The sequence below is a fragment of the Cyrtonyx montezumae genome, unplaced genomic scaffold (assembly GCF_038088225.1).
Source record: "Cyrtonyx montezumae isolate F1298 unplaced genomic scaffold, pur_monq_1.0 scaffold_50, whole genome shotgun sequence".
Taxonomy (NCBI): Eukaryota; Metazoa; Chordata; class Aves; order Galliformes; family Odontophoridae; genus Cyrtonyx; species Cyrtonyx montezumae.
In genome coordinates this window covers 736,902-763,772 of record NW_027072057.1, presented here as the reverse complement: position 1 = coordinate 763,772, position 26,871 = coordinate 736,902, and the positions used below count along the sequence as shown (strand labels likewise).

The following is a 26,871-nucleotide window of genomic DNA, read 5'->3' as shown; positions in this document are numbered from 1 at the left end:
TTTTTGTGCTCTGGTTCTTATGTAGGAAACTGTAAGCTCTTTTTACTGCACAGATAGCTTTTTGTCTTGTCTTTCAGGATTGTAAAAGCTTCTGCACTGTATTCTTTGAATTCTGGCATCAGAATGTTTCCTTTTATATATGGAGCTAAACCCAGCTGACTTTTTCCAGCCAATTCAGCATCATTTCTATACAACCAAGAACAAACTTTTCAGAAGTGAATAATGTTTGATTTATTAAGAAGATTTTTAATCTCATGATGGTCTTTGAGAAACACGTGAATTAGCCCTACCTGTTGATATTTACTTGTTATTTTTCTTCCACGTGTGTGGAAGTGCTGTCGTATGTTCAGTGCATCTTATTCAGACACCTTTAGCATTCCAAGTATGGGATTTCAAGTGACCCTGTTTATTTTTTCAGCTTATTAATGACATAATAGGAGGTCTTAAAGTTAAATAAGTAGCTTCCTGCTGACACAAATTTAGTTTTTATGAAACTTGCAATTTTTAGCAAGAAACACGAATTTCTATTGCACTTGCCCTTTGCAAATTTCAGAGTTGCAAGGAACAACAACTCACATGCCTTTGTACTTCCTCCCATCTTTCATGTCTGTACTGAGATGCATACAGTGTGGTCATGCCTATTCATCTGGTGAAGGTTGAAAAATCCAATTAGGAGGTTAATATATCTCCTCTGCTCCATTCTCATCCAGTGTGACAATACCGTGCCCTAGAAATCTGCCTTGAAAGTATTGTTATCTTCATGCAAAGCATTGGTGCTTTGGCAGATACAGTTAAGTCCGCTCAGTAGCATACAGGGGACACCTGGACATTCTTTTCAAGACCTGATTTATAATAACCTGATAGGTGGAAATCCAAACAGCAGCTTCTTTCACAAATGCTCCTGACTGGGAGACATGAATTGTTTCTGGTGTCCCTAAGGCCTGTTTCTCCAGATAACATGCAGTGTTTAATACAAGCAGTTGGCCTGTGTAATAACATGGAAAGTTGTTGTGTCTAGGTTTGGAGGCCATTTTATTTTTGTTATGGTTTTATGATTTTTGTTGTATTATTGATATTCCAAATCATAACATCATGTGGTGTATTGGGAGTTAAAGAATTAATGCTTCCTTTCTGTGGATCATCAATAGTTCTGGGTGTACCTGTCTCAGAAGAGAAGAACTGCATTCCCCAGAGGACTTTGCGATGCTTTGCATTTTTATGTATTTCTGCCCAGAGGGAAAGATAAAAACTGTCTGCGGTCACGGGACTCTCTCTTCCCTTCAGGACCGAGCTCGGCAGTGGGTGTTTGTTGCAGCCGTCCGCCTTCAGCGTTAGCGTAAGGCCTTCGGTTTATCAGACACTCTCTCTCTTGCTCATTTTATTTGATTCGTTTGCCTCAATTCCAATTATATTTTATCGTGTTATTTTGCTTTCTGATATTTTATTTAGTAAATTATCTTTCCTCCTTAGATTGTTGCCGCTGTTTTGTTCCTAGGCCCATCTCCTCCTTTCTCCCTTTCCCCCTTCCCCGGGGTGTGGGCCCGTGGGTGCCCTGCCTCAGTTGTCACGGTACCAAGTCAGACTGTCCTGCAAACCGGTGACATTTTTTAAAATCAAAATTATGATGCAGTGTGTCATTTAAGAAATGATAGGTGGCTGTGTCAGTGGGGAGCATGCTAAGGTGCAAGAGCTGTCTGTGACTAGCAGTTGCTTGGGATTTGTTAATCTGTGAAACCAGTCAGTCTGCCTGTTGTCTGCAGGGTGTGCTGTTGTCCTGGGTTGTCTAGTGCTTGTTGGGTGCTTTCTGAAAGCAACAGTCTCGCCTGGGATTTGAGGCTGTTATTTTAAGGCCCTTGGAGTGATCTCTCTGGAAGCGTCCCTGTGGGGTGAGAGGATCTGCCATCTCCTAGCAGGGTGTTGCTCCAATCTCTTCTGCCTTAGCTTCCAGTGCCCACAAGCCACTCAGCACACCGCTTTGCAGTGTGGACTCGTGTCTGGGCTGTTTCCAGGGGGTGGTGGGCTCTGCTTTGCAGGCCTTCAGATCAGTGGTCCCTGAATAGAAAAGTGAAAGTAACCCAACCTACCTAACCCTAAAATAGGATGTGATAGGCTTACAGTGCTGTTCTGAAATGACTGAGCTGACAAGGAAGAAGAAAATTTTAGCTGAGGCAGAAGGTTTGCTCAGTACAACTCCTTCTCAGAGTAATTGCAGAGACTTCAGGGACAGAAGTCAGTCTGACATCACACAGGTGCCCTGTGCTGCACCTTCCAGCTTAGAATTGAGCTGACTTTGTGATTCCTGATGCATGATACTTCTGATGGGGAAGTGTGAGGGAACTGAGTGTTTTCTCCAGTTCCTGTGGTCCAGAGTGAATGGCTGCTGGTGACCTGCATCCTGTCAGGGGTTCTGTCTGAAGTTCTGATGGGAGCTGGAAGGAACACTGACAGGAGAGAGGTGGCTTACAAAGGATCTATCAGGGGTGATGACTGGACACGGCAAAGGAAAAGTCCTGAGCCTGCTTTGAAATAGAGCTGGCAAGATCTGTAAAGAAAGAATGATCTTTCTGGAGAAGGAGGAGGAAGAAACCTGTTGGATTGCATACAGGACAGCCACTGAAACTTTGGGGCAGGTAGACAGTAGCAGAGTTGCTGTGGGTTTGCATGAACAGCGTTGTCAGCTAAAGACTTTATCTGCATTAGTTTGACTTGGTGGATTTACCCCGTGTCAGCACTTTGCAGCAGTGTGCTGTGTCCTTTCTGATCCTCTGAAAAGCCCAATGGCATATTTACAGCATATCAGTGGTACATGAGGGGCTGCATGTGCAGCTGTCTTAGCCCTGCCCACAATCCCTTGCGTTGCCTTTTAATGTTAAGTAATTCACCCTAAGAAAAAGTTAACAGTTGTGATGCTTTTCCATCCCTGATTTCTGTTGATTCTTTGATTAATGTACAGGTACCCTTATCATCCAGTGAACCTGCTAGTATGCAGGGAGGGATTGATTTTAGTGTGCCTGCCCAGCAGGAGTTTTATGAGAGCTGTATGCAGTGACAGCAGTCTCTGACTCACGCTGGTGCTTCTCTTGAGGGGCTTAGCTGCACATGGAATTACTCTACTGCACGTTCTAGAGTAGCTGTCACATCTTTCACTTAGACCATGCTTTTATCAGACTGCATTTTCTTCTGTGATAACTTAATGAGCACTTGGACATTTTTGTGCCTTTGGTTAATGACTGTGCGATGAGCTCTGTCTTAAAAAATTTTGTGGCTTTCATGCACTGAAGCCTAGCTGATTTTAAGGACTTTGTTCCCATTTCTTTCTGCATGATCATCACCTTAATGTGAAAAGATCTGACTGACTAAAGTGCTGTATGCTGATAAGACCTTTTTTGTAGTCCTGCAAACCAACATTTGCTAATTAGATAGGCCAATAGTAGTGGTTTCAGTGGTCTTAGAACTTCATGGTTTTTCTTGTGTTCAGGGCTTGCCCACATCAGGTATTTCACCACAGCTTTGTTAGGGATCTAGAAGATGTTGATGTATGATACTTTTGAATCAGGCAAGCATTCCTCATGTGAAACAAGTAGTTTATTTTCGTCTGAGCTGACACTACTTCTGGCTCAGAGGAGCTTTCTGGGAATACTGAGCTGCTGTTTCCATGCAACAACCAATTTTTCTTCAATGACATGTACTCAAAGTGTTGAGTCTGTATATATAATTTTTCATTTACATTTTTCTTACCAGCAATTTCATTGAATTTCGTTACCTTCTAACTACCGTCTTTTTTTATTTTTACAGGTAAACTGTGTAACTTTCCCTCACCCTGACGTAATGCCAGAGCAGCAGTTGCTGAAACCGTCAGAGTGGAGCTACTGTGATTATTTCTGGGTAAGTAGGCAGCCAACCATGTGCCGTATTGCAGCTCTCGAGCTTCTGAAAAAGAGAAATGAAAAGCTTGCTTTGTGGTACAAGGTAAAGAAGGATTTGGACTGAGCTGCATTTGTCTTAGAGCAGTGCAAGAGAAACTGAAGAAGCCAGTGAAGATTGTGTGGAAACCTTCCAATCAGTCTGAGATGAGGACAGTTATTAGAAGAGCATCCTGAAAGGCAGTGTGAGCTGTTGGGACATAGTTTTGTCAGGAAATGGATGGGATGTAGAACAAACTTAACATCTCAAAATTCCTCAGCAAAAAGAGCTGTGCAGGAGAAGAGGAATACAGAGGTAGGTAACAGATATTAATAACCATTATTTCAGTGTTTTTCAGAGCACAACAGCTAGGAGTGCACAAGTAAGCTAGATATATCACATTTACAGACTTTCTGCAAAACTCACTCTCATATCTGGAGGCCAGATGATAAGTTCATCTTTTAAAGGGTTAGATGTGTTGGGTTACCTGACAAAATTTTGGTAGCATGGGGTGAGCTGCAGGGGAGACCTCTGTGAGAAGAGACTGGAAGCTGCCTCATGTTAGAAAAGATTTAGTTTATGAGCTTTTTTCATTGTGTTTTCTTTCCCTGCCCTTCTGTGAGGGGAGAGTAAGAGAACATCATGGTGGTACTGAGCTACCTACTAATCATAAACTACCACAGACATTCAGTATGGGTGCTCTTCAATAGCAGTGTTTTCTATGTGCCCTCTTCTACTTTCCTTCACTTTTAGGATCAGATCAGATCACATTAAACTTGGGTTTGTTACGATAGCAGGAGTCAGTACTTCAAGTGTGGAGCTCCACTGGAAAACTATTTTTCTGGGAGGGAGGATGGGCTGCTACCTCAACAATGGAGATTTTATGAATTTCATGTTTCCGTTTACCTATTATTGAAAATGGCAAGCTGGATATGAGCCAACAAGCCCTCACAGCCCAGAAAACCAACTTTATCCTGGGCTGCATCAAAATCAGCATGGTCTGCAAGTCAAAGGAGGTGATCCTGCTCCTCTGCTCTGCGCTGTGAGACCTCACCTGGAGTACTGCATCCAGGTGTGTAGTCCTAAGTACAGGAGAGATGTCCAGAGAAGGGCCACAAAAACGATCGCAAGGGTGGGACACCTCTCCTGTTAGGACAAACTGAGAGAGCTGGGGTTGTTCAACCTGGAGAAGAGAAGGGTTGAGAAGACCTGAGGGTGGCCTGTCAGTACCTAAAGAGGGACTTCAAAGAGGGGACAGACTTTTGAGCAGGATGTGTTGTGATAGGAAAAGGGGAAATGGATTCAAACTAAAAGAGGGGAGATTTAGATTGGATATAAGGGAAAAAAAAGTTTTACAACAAGGGTGGTGAGACACTGGCACAGGTTGCCCAGAGAGGTGGTGAATGCACAGTCCTTGGAGGTGTTCAAGGTTAGGCTGGACCAGGTTCTGAGCAACCTGACCTAGCTGTACGTGTCCCTGTTCACTGCAGGGCAGTTGCACTAGATGACATTTAAAGGTGACTTCCAACTCAAACAATTTTATGATTCTATGAAGAGTTGAAAAAAAAAGAGTTTCACTAAAACGAAGACTGCAGTTGTAGCTGCAGCAACACTTGCCCTTGAGAGTGCTCAGTATTGTGTAAGGCACGTGCAGTAGGCAGTGACTAATGGCAGTAAGCTGCTAAAATACTGTATTACCAGTGATCAAATTATCAAAACAGTAGCATTTCTTCTAGTCTTCTGATCCTAATAAACAGTAAAATCTGAAATTGCTTATAGGTGTATTTTTTATGTGCATTTCAGAAGACACCACCCCAGTTGCTTCTTTCCATTTAAGTTTGATCACTGCTTGGTTTAGTTCATGTCTTTCCCTCAGTGGAACTTGACTGAAGGTTGTCTTTCTTCTGCAAATGTTTATCTTCTATTTCTTCTCATTCAGCCTTATAATCTGTGATCTGGCTATGTCTCACTCTCCTTCTTCAATGCAACTACACTCCTCTGATCTCAGGCATGTAACGCTCTGCTGCCTGGTGTTGTGGCCTTGCATTCATTCTAAGGATGTAGGAAAAAATAGCAAACGATGGAATTAATTGTGTTAAGCTACTGAACAACTTGCTGTTTTGCCCTGCTTTACAGACTGGCTGTACATTTTTTTGTGCACAGATCAGCACAGAATTTTATGGTTAATTATAGACTGCAGCAGGGTCTTCTGCTTTCCTGCATCAATTCCATTGTGATGGCCACAGGATCCTTCTTTTTTTTTTATTTTTTATTTATATTTTTTTCTTTTGCAGGATGTTTTCAGTGCTTGATTGCCATAGCTAGTCCTGGGGATTTAGCAGGTGCGAAAGGCTGAGGGCAAAGGTGAAGGAAAGGTGAAGGCAGTACTGCCCCAACAGCTTAAGATAACTATACAACTTCTTTTATAAGGGAGAAATTAGAGGGAACAAGGGAATGTTTGAACACTACTTTGAGAAAGGTTGATGTGGGGGTGTGATGAGCAGCTTTATCACAGGAGGTGCTTTCTGCAAAAGGCTCTTCGAAAACTGCGTCTGTGTGGTCAGGCTCCTTGGAGTCTGCTCTGGGAACTGCGTTGTCTTCCTTTGATTCTCCTATATCAGTTGATTGAAATTCCTTTTTCCCTTCAGGCTGATAAGAAGGATTCACAAGGGAACAATACGGTGTCGGGATTTGAAATTCTTCTTCAAAAGCAACTTAAAGGGAAACAAATGCAGAAAGAAATGGCAGAGTTCGTTCGAGAAAGGTAATTGGCACTTTGCTATCAAAGTAACTGTTTTGGACTGTATTATTTTTTTATGGTAAGAATATTCCGTGTATACATTAATCACAGACCATAAACTCTAAGCGTATCAATTCTTGAAGCATATCAAATAATTCTCTAATGTCTATCCACATGAACTCTCATTCATGTCTCAGCTATCTTAGTCATACTGCCCAGTATGCTCATTTAGATGGAGGGAACCAAGAAGTTTTAAGCTGCAGAGGTGAGGGAAAAATCTGGATGTAGGAAAAACAGAGTAGAAATATTCAGAAAGGATTTTTTTTCTGAAAAATATAAAAGCACTAGTAACATATTGTGTTTCTTCAGGGGTTGGTATCAAGACTGCTATTTAGCATTTTTGTCAGTGATAGCGCTCTCAGCAAGTTTGCCAACAATTTGAAGCTGAGTGGTATGCTTGACATGCTGGAGGGAAGGGATGCTGCCAGAGAGACCTTGGGAGGCTTGAGGGCCCATGTGGAGCTTCTGAAGCTCCACAAGGCCCAGTGCAGGGTCATGTACCTTGGATGGGGTAGTCCCAAGCACAAATACAGGCTGGGTGATGAATGGATAAAGAGCAGCCCTGAGAAGGTCTTAGAGGTTTTGGTTGCTGGGAAAACTCAACAGAAGCTGGCAATATGTGCTTTCAGCCAAAAAGCCAACTGTATTCTGGGTTGCATCAAAAGAAGTATAGCTAGCAGGTTGAGGGAAGAGATTCATCTTTAATCTGCTCTCGTGAAACCCTACTTTCAGTACTGTATTTAGGTCTGAGGCACCCAGAATAAGGACAACATGGACCTGTTGGAGTGGGTCCGGAGGAGGCCATGAAGGTGATCAGAGGGCTGGAGCACCCCTCCTACAAAAACAGTCTGAGAGAGCTGGGGCTATTGAGCTTAGAAAAGAGAAGGCTTTGGGGAGATACAGCAGCTTTACAGTACTTAAACAGGGCCTTCTTGCATAGGAAAGCTGCAAAGGTACTCTTTGTCAAAGAGGATAGTGGTAGGACAAGGAGTAGTGGTTTTAAACTATACAAGAGTAAATTTAGATTAGGTGTCAGGAAGAAATTCTTTACTGTGAGTGTGAGGAGGCAGTGGAACAGGATGCCCCATTCCTCAGTGTTCAGAGCTAGGTTGGATGGGGCATTACACAACCTGGTCTAGTGGGAGTTGTCTCTGTCCATGGAAGGGGTGATAGAACTAGATGATTATTAAGGTCCCTTCCAACCCAAAATCATTCTACTAATTTGTTGGCATGGAACAACATAGGAACAACTACTAGAAGATGTATAAAAACATTACTTGGAGTTCAGGTTGTTAATGAGCTATATTACACATACAGATATTTAGAGTGAACCTGAAACTGTAAAGACAGATGTTAATAACAAAAAATGCCATAATAGTATTAACGGTCCATTCCTTTGCTGACATGGTAAGTGTGCTGACCATCAAACATGCAGTTGGTAGATACACAGTTCAGTCAGGTAGAGGAGATGGTGTGACATTAGTTATGAGTAATGTTACTGTCATTTGAAATTGCTTGACATGTGTCCAAGACAGTATAAGTCATCGTGAGGATGAATGGTTGACTGTCAGAACATGAGAACAACTCATAGGGAACAAATTATTAATCTCAAGATGAGGTCAGATTGTGTTGATGCATGTTCTGTCTTGGAGACAGTTGCAGAAGTTGAAGGAGCTGTTATCCTTAGCTATTGCTTCTCTGTTTGGGCTTCCTGCTGAGCTGATACTGTCTTCCTGCTTTACTTCTGCAGCCACAGCATTGTTGTACTGACGGTTTGTTGCAGTGGAAGCAATGAACAAGACAAAAAACAGACACAGACACTGAAATTTGTGGGGCAGTTTGAGCAAAACTTATAGATAATTCCTCCCTCTTAGCCTTTTTTAAATAATAGAGAGGTATTACAGCAGGGGTGTGGCAAGTATATAGAGTACAGCATAGGCAATGAAGACAGCCTGATGTAGGAGGTGCAGAGTGCCTAGCATCCATATTTGGTTCCTGATGTCTTTGGTGTAAGACAGTCTAAGAGACAGTTGTATGTATTATTCATGAATAGATATGAGCAGTAGAAGGTAGAGAAAAAGATCAGCTGGCAAAGGAAAAATAAAATTGAGAAGTGAATGTGCTAAGAATACATTGCCAGTGTCAATGGTGGCATACAATTTGGCTGCTTTTGACTCCAGTTTGGACTGGTGTTTTAACATACCTGGCACAGCTGCACTCAGTGGGGGATGTGACTTTGTTCAGGCCTCGGTAGTCTGTCATCAGCCTCCATTCTCCACTGGCTTTACACACCAGCCACATGGGGCTGTTAAAAGGTGAGTGGATTTTACTGATCACTCCCTAACTCTCCAACAAATCAGCTTGTGAATGGGGAGCAAGGAATCCCTGTTGGTGCAATACTGCCGTCTGTGCACTGTCTTAATAGCTGTCGGTACCTGTTGCTCCTTCACTTTAGCAACCCCACAAGTAAGTAACTCCACAGGGCCGCACACGACATGGAGTTACTGCTATCATTCGCTTGAGCAGGGAGGTGTTTGCCTTTGATACCTGAGACTTTAATCAGTTTGATCAGCTCCTTCAGCAGATTCTTTGGATCATCCTGATCTTCATTGGGTGTTTCTGATACTTCATCCCTATTAATCACTAGGGACAATTATTCCAATAATGCCTTGCTGTCTCTTCTCCATTTTATCTAGTCTTTCTGCTACCTTTGATATGGCTCAAATGGAAGTGTGCGATGGCAGGAATTTTTGTTCAAAGTTTTGAAGAATCAGTTCAAAAACTGGTGGTCTTCTGTCTTGGTTAATACTATCTATGGAATGTTGCTTCTAGCACTTATGTACCTCTCTGGTGCTGTTCTTGAGAGCTTCCGCTATATATCAGGCGTACTCCTCACTTTCTCAGGATCACAGTTCTGCACATGGATTGTTAGTAAAAAATGTGAGAGCATACAGCATTTCCACCATAGCTGTTTCTCTCAAATATTGGATGCTTTTCTCAAAATTATTCCATCTTCTCATCTCAGGCTCCAGATTGTCTTTGTAGGGATGTCTTTCCTTCTCAGCTACTAATATTTGCCCCTGGAGGGTGGCGATTCTGTTCAGATATCTGCTAATCCCTCTGTCAGTAGCTGGGTCCCAGGCAATGCTTCCTGGTTGGCAAGCTTTGTTACCATCTAGAGAAATGCTGCTGGCCCCATTGTCCCAACACCGAAGCAACCAGGTGACAATAGTTTCATCCAGGTACCACATAGACTCCTTTCTTGAGCCTTGGATTTCAGTCATTTTCAGATGTCGATGAATAGTGGTAACAGTGGCTTCCTCCTCCTCACTATCCTCTTCATATCTCTTACGTTTCTCAGTTGCCTTTCTCAGTTACGGTGTTTTTGGGGAGGGCCCCTCATCTGAATCTTCCTCTACTTCCTCTGCTACTTCTTTCTGTTCTAGATGCGAGGACACCCATTTCCATTTCTGGCCTCTCCACAGGGCAACCAACATTGATACTGGTGCTTCCTGTGATCAGTCATGTCTGATGTTTCCCCTGGAGGGGGAACCATGGAGGTTTCCCCTTTTGGTTCAGATCTCAGTTGAAATTCTTCCTCTCCAGAATAGTATTCTATAAAGCTCAATAATCACAAGCCAAGCCCCAAATAAGCCATTCCTCCTCAAATCTTTCTGAGCTGCACCATCCTTTACTCAAATACTTGCTTAGTTTCTCAGGATCCCACAGGTGTTCAAGAGTAGAATCCCATGACACTGGGGATTCCCCACACTTCGAATCTCTTTCCTAAACCTCTCCATATTCCCAGTCACTCAACATTCTCTGAATTTGGGAAAAGCCTCTTCCACATGATGTAAATTACTATTGCAGAGAGTACATGCAGGAAGACTGATAACAAAGTCCCTAAGCTGGCATCCTGAATGTGCATAAGGAACTGAAAAAAGAACCTGGAAACCAGTCCAAACATCATATTGTCTGTTAAAGTAGCTGGAATGTATAGGCACCAGGCAGGTGTTTCCATCAGTGCCCTTAATTGGCTGTATGTAGATAGAACTGTAGAATTGAACATAATGAACTTAAAAAGAAACCAATATGTTGTAGGGAGAGGGGGAAGGGTAAGGAGGTAGCAGATGGATCTAAAAAGAAAACTACAACTATCTGAGGAAGAATGGTAATTTACTAAATCTAACAAAATTAAACAAAATGAGAGAGAATAATGTCCAAAATATGAGATCTTATGCTGCAGGGGAAACACATGCTTTTCTCTGCAGCAGCACGCATGTGGCTGGTTTCCAACCTGGGGCCAGGAGCTCCATCCCTCTTCCTCTGCCCACCAGAGCGTTAACTCTTTAACTCCCATTGTTTTACGTGATGTTGGAATACTGATGGAATACTTACAGCAAAAATCACAAAACCACAGCAGTCATGTTTTACAGCAGAGACTTCTGCAGTGCACATATTTGCAACAGCGACAGAAAGTAGTTCTGTTGTCTGATAATTTTTAATCCCAAGTAATAGTGTAAAAAGACTCCTAGCCACTGTCTTCACATAAGTGACAATTGTTTAGATGTCTGTCAGATATCCTCTGTTACTTCTTCTCTGTGTTTTCTATGTTGTCATAACCTGTTTTGTTTTTTTGTACATGGTGGTGGCATCAGATCATCTTCACCTCCCTTTGTATTTCTCTAAGATTTTTTTTTATTATAGGATGACATGACTGAAACTTTATTTGTATGTGAGCAGACAATGTACTTTAAAAAAGAAAAGAAGAAATGGGGTATAGGAAATAAACATCCAAAGAGCAACTGGAACAAATAAAAATTAAGACAGTATTTATGGAAACATACCCAGAAACTGATGTTTCTGGCTACCCAGGAAGTGAAATATTTAACATTTTCAAACAAGTTAATGGAAACAAGAAGATTTACTTTATCTGTAAGAAGCTGAAATAATTGCAAATCAATCTGGGGTTTTTCAGAGGTAGTCAAACAGACCTAAGGACTCTTGTATATCTGGTGTGTTGATGTTTCAGAATAATAACAATTGAGTATTTGCAGGGTAGGCAAATTGCCCAAGGCTGGGAAACAGTTTTTCCCCCTTTGAGGTATGTCTTTGCTTTGCTGTTTTCTTCCACTGAAGCTAAGGTGTTTAAGGTATTTTTGCCACAGGTTGGAGTGGGGACTATTTTGTCTTGAGGCTGTTGCACAGTAACCAGTCACCTTTTTATGATTCTTTGAGGAATTATTGACTCCAGTGTTGTGTTCCTTCCTCGTTGACATGGCAGACTGTATTCTTAGTAGTGTCTAATTCCTAATTATCTATTTGTTTTCTGAGACTTCAGTCCTACATTTAGTTTTGGCTGTACAATTATGCTTTTCTTTTTCTTACAAATGAATTGTTTGTTGTGCTTGGGAGGAATATTAAATAAAATAAATTTTGGGTAGTTGATATGCCTGTCTTATGCCATATGTCTATGTCTGACTTGTATTACAGTACTGAGTTTGGAGACTGAGAAGGTGCTTCCCTCTCTGCCCTAAAGTGAGATTGACAGGACTTCTGCAGGCTTTGCTTTTCTCAGTTACAAGCTGTTGTCCTTTTCAGACTCTATAGGAAATATTTTCTAGATAGTCCCTGCTTTTGCCAGGAGCTAGATGCCATTCATCTTGCTTGCAGATTTTCTCTGGCACAGTGTAACAGTATTGTTCTTGGCACAATGAGTATAGGAAATTGTTGGTGGAGTGGAGTGAAGGTGAGCTGCTGGTTAGAGCAGGGCTGCTGGGAACCAGGTTCAGGGATTAACTGACACAGAAACTAGGTCATTCCTATGAATCCTTCCAACACTTAAAGAGGACCTCCAAAAAAGATGGAGAGGGACTCTTCATATGGGAGTATAGCAAAAAGTACAAGGGATAATGGCTTAGAACTACACATGGGTGGATTTAGATTAGGTATTAGGAAGAAGTTGTTTACAGCGAGGATGGTGAAGCATTGGCACAGGTGAAAATTGTGAATGCCTTGTCCCCAGAGGTGTTTGGAGCCAGTCTGGATGGGGCTTTGAGCAGCTGTGTCCAGTGGGAGGTGTCCCTGCCTATAATGGGACACCAATCCAAACCATTGTATGATTTGATGCAAAATTAACCGTATCAGTATGCTTTCTTCTGTAATATGTTCTAAATTGATGTGAGAAAAGTGCTGGCAGATAGTGTTGTGGGTGAAGGAAGACAAGAGGTGTTGAGGCTCAGTTAGCATGGTGTGGCTGGTGGCCCTGGTTCATTCTGCTGGTTCTGCAGCTGTACCCATGGATGAGGACCAAGGTGTGGACAGTCAGCAACTTGATTGTTGACAGAAACTGTGAACTGACACCTCTTTGTGACAGAGGTTATTTTTGAGTAGTGTTCTTGTTGAACTGAATTTGAGCTGGCTGGTTTTGTACTCAGAGGATGGAGAGAAAGTGAATTCATTGTGCTGGATGAGGTTGGTAGATGCACTCCACTGTACTGCTCTGAAGAGCTGGGTATCACCTTGGTCTCAGCCAGCTGCATCTCAGGGTGACATCTAGACAATGTTTTCATCATCCTAGAATATTAGACGTATCTTACCTAGTTAGAAGGACCCCTTTATCTTGAATGTGCTACCTATAGCAGTGTGTGTTCAGCTAACTACTGCAAGCTGGTATGCCAGAAATATCTCACCTTCTGTCTCACTTTTCTTCTAACTGTGTATAGCTCAGCACAGAATCAGGAGCTTCTCCACCTGTGTGCTACACTGCTCTTCATCAGAAGTTCTAAACTTAGCAAACCTGTTTGAAAATCAGCAAAGCAGCTGTTCTCCCTAGTGAGGAGAACTTTGCAAACGTTTGGCTAGGTGAGAATGTCAGGGGAGCTGGAGTTCTGCTTTAAGTATGATTCATGTCACCTCTGAACCACTAGCTGTTCATCCCCTCCCTGTTGTGCAGTAAGAACTTACCCCCACCACCTCGCTTAACAGTTCTTCACCCTGCGGCCATTCCTACAGTGATCCTGTGCCAACAACTGCACTCTTCCTCCCCACTCATGCTGCCAAGTTCAGCTGTTACTGGCATGGTGCTGTCAAGTGAATGTAGGCAAGGATCAGGACCCTGCTTCAGCACTGTGTGGGTAGGTGAAGGGCATGGGCTGCCCTCCTGCACATCAGTTGCAGAAGCCTCTGCCATGTCTTCACCAGCTATGTCATCTGTCACTAGCGAAAGTACAGTCCAGCACCCAGGGGCCACGACTAACACGGAGAAGCCATTTATGTACTGGATACTTGATACCCTATATCCACTTGGTTTCTTCCTCTTTAATCAGAAGGAGTTGATCTCCTGCTTGCTGCTGTTGATTTTCTAAACTCTTATTCTCCTCATGTCATACCTTTCATCCTGTGGAAGACCATCCTCCAGTGGTTGACTCTAGCCCGATTGCTGATAATGTCACATTCCTCACTCTCACTCAGAATTTTTTAGTATAGATGCATTCCCTCATCTGTGGGTCAGGGATGTATGACTTCATGTTTAGCAGCACACTGGCACATAGACTTCTCAAGTGAGCCCTATTTTGCACAGTTCATGTTGTACTGTGGAAACACTTTGTCGTTGTTATTTGAGCTCCAGAACTGTAATTTTTTTCTTCCAACTTTATTGCATCTGCTCTCCTGCATGTATCCATGCTTTTGCCACTGCATTTTTAGTATGTGAAAGGGAGAGAGAGATCTTGAAACTGAAGCCACTGAAGACTGAAAGAAAAATTCCTGTGGCAAGATCCCTTAAAATACAGAAATTTTCCTTACACTATTTGTGTGGGGTTTTGGGTTAATGCTGATTTACCGCTGCCTTTCTATTTTCTCTGTATGTGTGTGTAGGATAAAGATTGAGGAGGAATATGCTAAGAACCTGTCCAAACTGTCTCAGAATTCCTTGGCTGCTCAGGAAGAAGGGTAAGTTTGTTTCTGTGACTTTAGCAGAATTTCTAACATTAAAGTCATTCCTCCCGCACAGATACGGACATTCTTCTTGAGCTCTTCCATTCAGTAGGAGTTTACCTAACTTAGCATTTTGAATGTATTGGGAAATACAGAATTGATTTGGAATATTTTTCTTTCAAAGATATTCATGGTAAATTTTTTACCTGTACCTGTATGCAACCTTGCTTGTCTAATGATGTGTTTAATGCTATCCTTGTTGGGACCAGAAATATTTCCTCTCGGAATTAGCATGTATATGTACTAAATTACTTTGAGAGTGGAGAATAAATATGCTGCTGAAAGCATATTCAGTGCTGAAAAGGGAAGTTTCAAAGAGGGCTTGCTAAGGAATACAGTGGAATGCTATTCATTTTCTTGGCACTGGGACGTCTTTGGTACCAATATTTTTTACCCTAACAAAGGCTGCAGAACAAACTGCAGCACCAACACCTGAGAAATTATCAAGAAGATAATAAGCAATGCACTTTTGACAAGACTACAGTTCTTTAGTATTAGTGAAAAGATACCACTCCTGAAGGATTATAAATAATTAGCTGTCTGTAATTAGCTGTCAATGCAAACCATCTAAGGATTGAAATCTGAGCCTGGAAATAATAGAACGGCTTGGGTTGCAAGGGACATTACAGCCCACTGAGCCCTAGCACTTGACTTGACCTACCCACGACTCTCTGGGCAGCCTGTGCCAGTGCCTCACCACCATTATAATAAAGAATTTCTTCCTAATATCTAATCTCAGTCTCTGCTCTTCTAGTTTAAAGCTGCCCTCCCCTGTCCTATCACTGTCTACCCAAATGCATGTCCTCACCCTAGTTCTCACACCGTGTTTCTTTTGGGAGTGAAGCTTTACAAGATTTCTCTAAGTATCTAAACTGATGTTCAGGTTTCAGCTGGAACAGTGTTCATTTTCTTCAGAGTCTGATATTATGCTGTGCTTTAGCTTCAGGAGGAAAACAGTGCTGATAACACAATAGTGCTTTATTTGTTGGTAAGCAGCTTCTCTCAGTGTCCTGCCAATGGTAGGCCTAGGGGGTACAAGGAGCTGAGAAAGGACAGAAACAGGACAGGTGACCTAAACTGTCCAAAAGGATATTCTATACCAAGTGACCTCATTTGATCACTATTAAATCGTGGAGAGTTGGTTAGGGATGTCAGCCACAGCTTGACTAGACACTGGTCTGCAAGTGGTGAGCAACTGTGCTGTGCATCACTTGTTTAGAGAATATATATATATTTATATAAATACATTAATATTATTTTCCCTTTCATCTTAGTAAATTATCTCAACCCACGAGTTGAAGATAATATTCAAGTATGAGCTGAAGCTCCTCACAAGGCTAAAACCACATCTTTTACATCCTCATACTTGTTACTACTACTCTCAGCAGGAGTGTGGAAGAAGGCTTGAAAGAGCAAAGGGGAAGGGAACTGGGGAACATGACATGGAATGAGAGAGGGAATGAGAACTTAAGCATGGAAATTTTAAAATTGGGCCTGAAGGGGCTGAGGAATAGGTTATGGATACAAAAGGTGATAAAATCCACAGTAATTTAAATCATCGTCCTTAGTGAAGAGATGTAGAAGATGCTTAATATGCTGAAATGCCTTCTTTACTTAAATAGATAAACTGTAATAATGCAGCTTAGATAGCTAATACCTGTGAGAAATGGATACTGGAAGGGGACCTCAGGATGTGACTAGGGAAGGAGAAGAGTTGAGACAGCTTGCATAGGTGAAGCGTTTTCAGAGTGTTTAACTGTGATGAACAACATGCTTGAGAGGACTCAACTTGCTGGAGCAATGTTAGGATTTTACAGATTGCTATTTTAAAATCGCAGATGATGAGGAATTTTTACTACTATTTTTGCTACTAGGAATGGGTAAATATGACTGTTTTTGAAAAGGAGGTGGGGGAGAGAGAGAGAAGGAGCTGTGAAATTGTAGATCAGTCAGCTTTATATAACCTTGAGTAATTGGTGGAACAAGCAGTCAAGCTTTATAGAAGTACTTAGTGGAAAACAAAGTGATGAGCAGTTATTATGGATGAATACAAAACCAATGATGTCCAACAACCTAAATCCCTCCAGTGTGAGAATAACTGGCCATGTGGAAGAAGGAGTCAACATCATAGTTGTTAATTTAGTGTAGCTTTTGACAATGGGAAATTCTTGTAGGCAGGCAGGAAAAATGGGTGAAAGGCTGATGCTGAAAACTAGGTGGGAAATTATACTCAACACTTAGCTATGTGAGTAGCTACGGGTTGAGAGTCCACAAAGCTTGTCTCAGGTCTAGATGTTTTTTCAATATATTCATTAATGATCTGTGATAAAAGAAAGAATGGGTTTATTGAAATCAGATGAAGCAAATCTAGGAGGGCTGACATGTAAAATATGTAGAAAAGATTGCGTTTCAGAATGATTTCAGTAAACTAGAGAAATGAGCTGAAAAAAAAATTGAAATTCATTTCAGTAAGGGAAAAGTACTGGGTTTTATGCTTCCACAAGGATGTGAAGGATACAGTTACATAACAGTTTGTGGGAGGAGGATCTGTTTATAGTGAATCACAAGCTTATTCATCAACAACTCCATGCTGATGTCTAAAAAAGCAATCACACTGAGATGTGCAGAAGAAAGTGTGTCTGATACAAGTTTGTGACCAGCTTAGCAACTGGAAGATGATGTAGCTTTTGTTACAAAACATTAAGAGGAATCTGGGCTGTTGGAAAGGATCTTATGAAGGCATGTCCAACCTTTGTACCACATGCAGCCCTGGGCAGCTAGTAATGCAGCCTCATAAGATCATGAACTTGTAGAATTGTTGTGAGATTTTTAGCATCAGTTTTCATTACTCAGTTGCATGCAGCTCAAGCACAGGTTGTAGGTGACAGTGGAACGCTGTGGAGGTCAGGGCACAGTGCAGAGCTGACCTAACTCTGGGGCCTGCCACACACACACAGATTGAGACCCATGTTTTGCATGCTTTACATTATCATAAAGATGTGAATTTTATGAAGTCCAGGGAACTGAATCATTACCAATCCCAGGAGTTCCTTAGAAGTGCAGTGCTGATTATGGGGTCATCATTTACTCTTCTGAAGGAAGGTGTCTAAGTCGGGTTAAAATGCTAAAAGGATTTTAGCATTTGTGAAATGAAATTGATTTATCTGTGGAATCAGAAAGAAAATTTGCACCAGAACTTGAAGACAAAAAGTGGCTTACAGGTTCAGCTTCCTGGATTTGACCACTCATTTAAATGAGTCAAACATGTGTTTTCAAGGTGGAAATCAACTTATCTGTGCTACGTTTCAAGCCATGACAACATTCAAAATAAATTTAAGTTACAGCAAGCTGAAGTCATGAAAAATCATTTCATGCATTTTCATACATTGGCTAATGACTGTTCGCAGTTCTGTGAACAGCAAAAAATACGCAGCCTTGCTTTCTGTTTTGATAAAGGAATTTGACAATAGGTTTCAAGATTGCCAAAAATATCTTTCAGATTTTCTGGCATATTTGCGCCTCCATTTTCAGTCAACATAAATACCTGTGAATTTTTGAATGGAATGTATAGAGTTGCAGACATTCAACTCACATAAAAATTTGATCATGTCTCTTTAATGGTCTTTTATAAGATCTGTCTTCCCAGAGAAAGATATCTCAGATTTCACAATCATACCTTATTCATAGAATCATAGAAAACCGTAGAATCCTTAGAGTTAGAAGGGAACTTTAAAGGTTGTCTAGTCCAACTCGCCTGTAATAAACAGGGAAACCGTAGTTAGATCAAGTTGCTCAGATCCTGGTCCAGCCTAACCTTGAATCTCTTCAAGGACAGGGCATCCGCCACATCTGTGCAAACTGTGCCAATGCTTCACCACCCTTGTTGTAAATAATTTTTTCCGTATATCCAATCTAAATCTCCCCTTATGTAGTTTTTTTTCTGACAGTATATACATTTGTGAGCAACTGTTTTCAGGTAGAGTAAAATTAGATTAAAAAAATCTCTGATAGGCAACTTGGGAACACAAAACACAAAAGCAAGGTCAAATATCCCACTGGTTATATAGTTCTGTTGCCCTCTTTTTTATGTTTTAATGAAAAATATTAAAGGAAATTGTTACGTATATACATTAACTATACTACATATTTAGTATGCAACCAGGACAGTTAATCTTCACTCACTGTGGCCCAGGCAAGCTGAAAGGTTGGACAGCAACGGTATAGAGGACTGTACCTAAGAATACATTGTCTGGAAAATAACTTGTCTGAAAGCAAAAGAGAGTGGGAGGAAGGACCTGATATCTTTCAAATGCTTAAAAGACTTCTGCACAGAGAATTTGAATAATTTGCTCACCGGCTCTAGTGTTTAAAGTAGAAGAGGTAAAGGAAAAATGCACTTTTAAAGATCTATTCTAAGTATAAGAAAAAAAATAATGTTGGATAAATATACGTTTAAAATGTTAAGGATAAGATAGCAAAGTATCTTTTTTCAGTATGCCTTGGGATCTCTGTAACTGGAGATGATTATGAACAGTATTTTCAGAGAACTGCCATGTACAGTGCAAATGTGATTAATTATTCCTTGATCAGAGACCAGTTATCTTCTCAGATTTCTGCTGTTGCTTTTCCATGATTTTGCAGAACATGATATGCTACAAACCTTTGCTGTGTCACATGAAGCTGCCTGATGAATCTTGATGTTCTGAAAACTGCGCTGATCATTGCTACATTGTCTTTTTTCAGCACACTAGGAGAGGCTTGGGCTCAGCTAAAGAAGAGTCTCGCTGATGAAGCAGAGGTTCATCTCAAATTTTCTTCTAAGGTAAATAGTTTATTTTCACTGTTGCAAAAATCTTTGCACTGTAGTTGATAATTTGCCTCAAGCTTGTACATATTTTTTCTCTAGAGAGAGAAACAAAAATAGTACTGTTTGGTTTCTCACCAAGGACCTACTTTACCTGTCTGCAAGGAAGAGAACCAGGACTCTGATGTATTCGTATTAGCCTTTCTGAAAAGGGCAGTGGGAACTTACTTTGTGTTATTCTCAGGTCTTCTCTCAAGTGATGCCCAAGGAGACTTTTTGTACAAATTATTGTTTGTACAATATGTTTGTACAAGTCTGTTTTTTTTCACACCACATGTGGCATATGCTTGCATCCTGTTGAACTGTATTAACCTCTGTGGGTGATCAAGTTTAATATAGATGCAGATATCTAAGTACAACAACCATGTTCTGAAAGAAAATTATAGCTCTGCAGTAAGTGATTATGCAGAGATTACTCAGGCAACCAGCTGCTGCCCTGGTTACCCACTGCTCTGCTTCAAACTTCTACTTCAAGGTTGTAATTAGTGAAATACTTCTTGCTCCCTATTGGTCTCCCTGGTTGATCTCCAATTAAAGGAGGTGTACCCTGAGTGACATGTGGATATAGTCAAGCGGTGAATAGGACTCTTATTGTTTTGCTGCTACTTAAATCCTCTACAAAAGCTCCTGTAGCATCCTCTGAACTCAACACCGATGCTTTACCAGTTGTTCCCCCTCCTGTTTATACACTCCCTTCAAGTACTGGAAGGCCACAGTGAGAGCTCCCTGGAGCCTTCTCTTTAAGCTAAACAAGCCCAGTTCCCTCAACCTTTCCTCATATGAGAGGTGCTCCAGCCCTTTGAATCGTCTTCGTGGCCCTCCTCTGGACCCAGTCCAACAGCTCCACATCCCCCTATACTGGGGGCTACAGGCCTGGACGCAGTACTCCAAATGGAACCTCACAAGAGCTGAGTAGAGGGAGACAGTCCCTTCCCTCTCCCTGCTGGCCACCCCTCTTTTAATGCAGCCCAGGACATAGTTGGCCTTCCAGGCTGCAAGTGCACACTGCTGGCTCATGTCCAGCTTCTCATCCACCAGGACCCCCAAGTCTTTCTTCACTGGGCTGCTCTCCAGTTCTTCCCCCAGTCTGTATAAACACCTGGTGTTGCTCCCAGTCTAAGTGCAACACCTTGCCTTGGCCCACTTCTCCAGCCTGTCCAGGTCCCTCTGGATGGCTTCCCTTCTCTCCAGTGTATTGACTGCACTGCTCAGCTTGGTGTCATCTGCAAACTTGCTAAGGGTATACTCAATTCCATCATCTATGTCATTGATAGAGATGTTGAAAAGCATCCATCCCAAGACCGACCCTTGGGGGGGCACCACTTGTGGCCAGCCTCCCCCCAGACATAGAGCCATTGATCACAACCCTTTGGCTGCAACCAGCCAACCAGTTCTTAATCCATCCAACAGTCCATCTTTCAAATCCATACCTCTCCAGTTTAGAGAGAAGGATGTGGTGAGAGACCATGTCAAAGGCTTTGCAGAAGTCCAGATAGAAGACATCCATCGCCCTTCCCCTATCCACTGATGCTGTCATAGAAGGCCGCCATATTGGTTAGGCATGGTCTGCCCTTGGTGAAGTCATGCTGGCTGTCTTGGATCACCTCTTCACCTCCTAAGTGCCTTAACATAGTAACCAGGAAGATCTGCTCCATGATCTTTCCAGGCACAGCCTGGGAACTTACTGATGATGCATTTCCCATTGTTTTGGGGATCTCATGATTTTACGATCTCATTATTAAATGCATGTAATAATACTTTAATTTTCTGTTGGTCAGGGATGGATACCTCTGAAATTTCTCCTGTTTGGTTTCTCTGGCTCTGGGGATTTTCATGAGGGTTTTTGCAGCAATTCCTGCTTGGATTAGATGAGTCAGGTTTCTATCTTTCTCACCAAGGCTGATTGAGTCATCTTGGCTTGTTTGCTCAGGTTAACTCATCCATTGATGGAGAAATCTGAAGGGCTCTCTGCCTGTTCAGCCACTTCAAACTCAGACACTGATATCTCTGTCACTTCTAATACATTACATCTTCACTTGCCACCAGAGTCATGAAGAACTTCTCTCTGAGACAGTTCTTATTTTCACTGAGCACTGGAAATACTACTGGCACAGATACTCATTTTTACGTTAGGTATTGAACTTATACAGCTATGCTGGACCACAAGGCTGTGGACAGCTCTTTATTAGCTTGTCTAGGACCATCATGAGTAGAGGGTCATAAAAATATTGCCTGGAGTTTTCTAGTCCAAATTCCCATTGAGAACAAGATTATCACCCACAGTGGATCAAGTTAGCTACATCTTTGTCTAGCAAAATCTTAAATATCTTTTAAGGTCAAAAATTTCACAACCTTTCTGCTTAACCTGTATCAATTTTCTACTACCATTCTTGTGATATTTTTTTAAAACAGTATTCTGTCTGAACCTTCCAAAGATATCATTTGTGGCCACCTGTTGTGACATTGCCTTGTCTTATGAAGAAGAATTTAGCTCCTTGACTTTTGGGTAATTGTAGGCAATATTAAATTACCTTGGTGCTACCCTTATCCTCTTCAGCTTTGTTAACTTCTCTGGGAAGTGCTATGGGGCCTAGGCTATCTTTGTAGCATCTCTCTTATCAAAAAGCTGTGTTGAACTCAAATGAAATGTCTTTCTCAATTAAAACAGTTCTACAGGAAAGCAAAAATTACTTGATTTTAGGGACTATTTAATATTACTCCACTGTGGTCCATGAGAAGTGACTGAGGACCAAACCCAACTGCATAAGCAGAGCATAAGCACCTGCGCTGGAAGGATCATAGAAAAAAAATACTGGGTTGCTTCTGGTGGGATGAAATGTCTTTATCCATTCAGATTGCATTTCCAGAAAGTCAAAACTATATATATATGAGAAAGTTAACAGAGCAATGGGATACAGACTCTGTCAGAATTGAGTATTACTAGCTGTAAAGTCTGCACTTTACAGTCCAGAGGTAACTACCTGTACTTGCAGTCATGTGTGGACTCAGTGGGTCTTTCATGAGTCCATTTCACAATGATTTTCTTACTGTTTTTTTAAGGGGCTCAACTAGCTGCTCAGAGTTTCTTCTCTTTAGGCTCCCTTACATCTAGCAGAAATAAATAAAATGTGCCATTATTGGATCTCTTTTCCCAGTACATACAGACGTGTAACCTCGGTGTGTTGAGTCATTTCACTGCAGTCAGGGTTAGTGGCTTTTGTTTGTGTACTTTTGGGTAGGTAAATTGCATCAGTTAGGTCAAAATTGGAGAACTGCAATTAGTGCTATAATCATTGCCTGAGGTTTGATCTTACATATAAGAAAAGAGAGGATTTAACAGAGACAGAAAAAAGCAAAATGTATGCCTTTCTGCTTTCCTCAGTAAATATTCCCTTAGTGGAGCTGTCCTATGAGGAGGTGATGTTTGTAGTAGCATCAATTAGAGCTAACTTGGGTAAGAGAAATGTTGCAGTGTGGTGCTGCCTATGTCTGCAGTGTTTGTATTGTTTACTCTGTCTTGTTCTCTGATAAGCAGAAAAGCCAGGAATTACTCCTCAGCTCTTCGTTAATACCATTTTCCCTTTATTTTTTTTTTATCAGCTTCAGAGTGAGGTAGAAAAACCCTTGCTCACCTTCAGAGAGAACTTTAAGAAAGACATGAAGAAATGTGACCACCATATTTCGGACTTAAGGAAGCAACTGGCCAGCCGCTATGCAGCGGTTGAAAAGGTGGGAGTCAAGAACAAAATGGAGAGTTTGAGATACTGCTGTCTAGAACACAGAAACAGCTGCTCCAGTGAAAAGTTTCTGTTCTACCACAAGGAGCCTTAAAAATTTCTCCTGAATACTTTCTGCTATTGGTTATGCTTTACTGGACTCCAGGTGTGGTTTGGGGCTTAGCTGTATTTTGGGAAGCTAGGACCTACAGCCAGTGCTCATGTGTTACACTGGGCTAGCTTTTTGTTACGTCTTCTCTTTTCCAGTTTGGGATAACATATTTTCAATACTTTTGACAGAAATACTCTTAGCTTGTGTATGTCCAGAAGTCATGTGTATTACCCTCAAAATCTAAGAGACATTGCATTAGAATAGCAAAGACCAAGGGCTCATCTACTTCAGTATGTTCTTGTACAGTGGAAGCAGATGGCCAAGAAAGTTAGATCAAACTTGGCATGGTAATTTGCAAACACTCTCCTAGTACCAGTTTGCCATGTCACAGCAAACTGCAGCACCCTAGTTTCAGGTGCTATTTTAAGATAAGCATCCAGTAGGTAACTGAGGTCATGATTATATAGTTTTATATAGTATATATGCCTATGAAAAGAGCTTTCTTGTGAGTAGCTGTCAGGAAATAGGATACGTGTGGCTCAGCAGCTAAGATACTTGGGCTAAATTGTGTGGTTCTTTGCTCTTTGAGTATGAGCTGGAGAAGAAAATGTCTCACTCAACCCAAAAGGTTGTTTGAACTTCCATTAAGGATCAGAGTGCACAGGAGAAAGTTATCTCAAGGGCAAAGTAGTAGCAGGATGGACAAGATTATTGGACTGTATATATTCAGAGAAAGCACTTTTCTTTACAGTCTTCACAGTAGGGATACTGAAGAAGATTAATCAGAAGACAGTAGGGATATTGAAAAGGATGGATCAGAAGAAGTAGGCTTGAGAATAAAGAACGTTTAAAAAAAATGCTGTCTGCCATTTGCCAGATGAAGCACGTAGCTTCTCACCAGATAGCTTTCCTGCAGCTCCCTCTTGTGACCTGCCAAACTAAGCCTACTGTCTTTAAAACTGAACTGAAAAATTAAGGTAACACTGAGAATGTTTTAAGTTACTCTCAGGTGTGACATGGAAAAACTGCAAGATGCTAATAAATCCAATCATCCAAATTTAGTTTTTAGCACTCTTAGTTTTAACTGGAAAAAGAACAGAAGAACCTATTTTATAACAAGTGGAACAGTTGGGGCAGAATAAGTTTTCCCTATGTATTTAGGCAACGTAAGCAAATGAGAAGATGACTTGCGTTGGTATTTCTGATCATTTGTTCAGACAGTTTGGTGATTTGCCTGAATAAGTAATTGCACTGATAAATCAGGTCTTAAAATTTTGAAGAAATTTAAGATAATTTAAGTAATCAGTTGTAAACAGGTCTCCGGTTATTGATTTCTATGTTATGAACTGCTGTTGTCAGTTACCTGAATTAGTTTTTCTAAAGTAAGACTAAAATTTCCTATTGTTAAAGTTCCTGATAAATGTATACTGAAACTATAAGGTAGCTGAAAATAAGTTCTGTAATGTAGTTGAAACTCGATTTGTACTGAAGAAAAGCATATGTAAGAGGCGTCTGTTAAGAGACTTGGAAGAAGCTTCAGCTCCTTTTTGTTTTGGAAAGAGTGAGAAAGTTCTAAGAAACTTTAGTCTAATGATACTTTTTGATACTGTAAGGCAGATAGAGATCTGAGAGTCCAGATGATTTTGCAGTTTTGTCAGTGAAAAATTGTATATCATTGTAGGATCCTTTCTTAAACACTATATGATGTCCTAGTAACTTGAATGCCAGTTAGAACCCAGTTTTATGCAGAATCCCTGACTTCTTACTAACACATGTTTGAAAAAGTCATGTATGGCTGGAAGCAGCTAGAAGCATTTTTCATGTAAAGCATATGATCTCTAATTACTCCAAGGCCCGGAAAGCCTTGACAGAGAGACAGAAGGACCTGGAAATGAAAACACAGCAGCTGGAGGTGAAGCTCAGCAACAAGACAGAAGAGGAAATTAAAAAGGCAAGGCGGAAGTCTACTCAAGCAGGTGAGTATTTGTGATTGTGTGCTAGTGGGAGGTATGTGCAGCACTGGGGAACCAGCTAGGAGGTTGTGGGATGGATAATTGGGATGTAATTGACCATTCATCCATATGTTTCTTGCTTTTTAAGATTGCAGCAATGAAATCTAAATCATAGAATCATTTGAATTGGAAGGGACCATTAAAGGTCATCTAGTCCAGCTCTCCTGCAATTAACCTTAGACAAGGAGGATTATTTTCAAAGAAAAAGCAAAACCAGTTTTTTCTAATATAACATCAGAAAATGATGTGTGATACTGATAACTAAAAGGAAAGTGTTTTGTAGAATTTAACATTTTTTTGTCAGTTCTGCTGAGAGAGTGTTTGTGAAACTTTAAAAAGCTAAATAAATTTGTCATAGCCTGAAGTGTTTCTGAAGTGGTATTAGTGTCCAGTCAGTGTAGTTAGCCTGCTTTTGCGCTTTAGTTTTCAGACAGAAACATTTGTGTTGTGCCTTGATGTTGATTGTGCTGAGATAGTGAGATGCGTGTCTCTTATCTGAGATCTCTGTTTTTAACTGCTTTGGGGTTTTCAAAATATGCTTGTAATTTGCTCAGATACTTAGTTCAGGTGAACAATCTGCCAGCACAAGACCTATTGTTACCACTCATGTAGCAGGCTGGTGCTTTCCTAGAAAGCAGCAGATCTGTGGGTTAGGCTCTCTCACATCAGAGATCTAAACACAGCTCTCCAGTCACAAAGAAGCGTAAGCAAACTATAGGGCATTCGGGGGTAAGATTACTCTGCATCGTTCCTGTTGAAGCTGGGTTACTGTGCAACCAGGAAGGCGAGTTTTATGGGTCCAGATAAAGAACAAGAAAGGAAGAGCCTGATTCCAAGGGCAGTCAGGGTTACCAAGGGCATCAAAATGGCAGCAAAGAGTCTGGGGTTTTCCTTGTTATGATTACAGACCTGCAAATTCACTCTTTTAAGTATGCTCAAATACTCAACAGATGTACTTTTAGGCCCTGGAGATCTCAGACAGACTCACTGCAGTCTTCCTTTCTAACCGTCATGTATAAGGGATGAAGGTAGCATGGCCCTTCCCGCTATTTTTTTCTCAATTTATGGCCGAAACAGCTCTTTTTACTGCTCAAACTAAGTGCAATTTTAGCTTTTATTCTTTTTCTAAGAACCACTAGTACTTGTAAGATAAGCAAGCTATCAAGCCCTGTATGGAACTGTTGAATTGTGGCCTGAACCACTGACTGATCACCTGAGGCAAGTACTAAGTCAGCCATAAGGAGCACAGGGGAAGACAGTTCACCTGTGTGACCAGTAAGGGTAGAGTATGGCTCCACCTCTTCTAAACCCCATTTAAGTGCTGACCACCACTGGGAAAAGATCTCTTTCTGGAGATTGCTCCTTTGGAGTTTCCTATCGCACTCATGAGAGAGGAATATTTTTCCCCTTTATTTTGATTGTCTCTTTTCCATCACAAATAACCTGTCTAACTCTACCATCTATAA

At 41.2% G+C, this 26,871-nt stretch overlaps 1 protein-coding gene across 2 annotated transcripts in view; it reads left to right on the top strand.

The window, feature by feature from the left end:
• Positions 1-26,871, top strand: part of GAS7 (growth arrest specific 7) — a 103,411-nt gene that overhangs the window by 63,910 nt on the left and 12,630 nt on the right. For both annotated transcript variants that reach the window (XM_065748622.1, XM_065748624.1), the window contains exons 6-11: positions 3,796-3,885; positions 6,552-6,667; positions 14,582-14,656; positions 19,445-19,523; positions 23,166-23,294; positions 25,246-25,369. In XM_065748622.1, the coding sequence (XP_065604694.1) occupies positions 3,796-3,885; positions 6,552-6,667; positions 14,582-14,656; positions 19,445-19,523; positions 23,166-23,294; positions 25,246-25,369 (613 nt within the window). The remainder of the gene's footprint in view (positions 1-3,795; positions 3,886-6,551; positions 6,668-14,581; positions 14,657-19,444; positions 19,524-23,165; positions 23,295-25,245; positions 25,370-26,871) is intronic.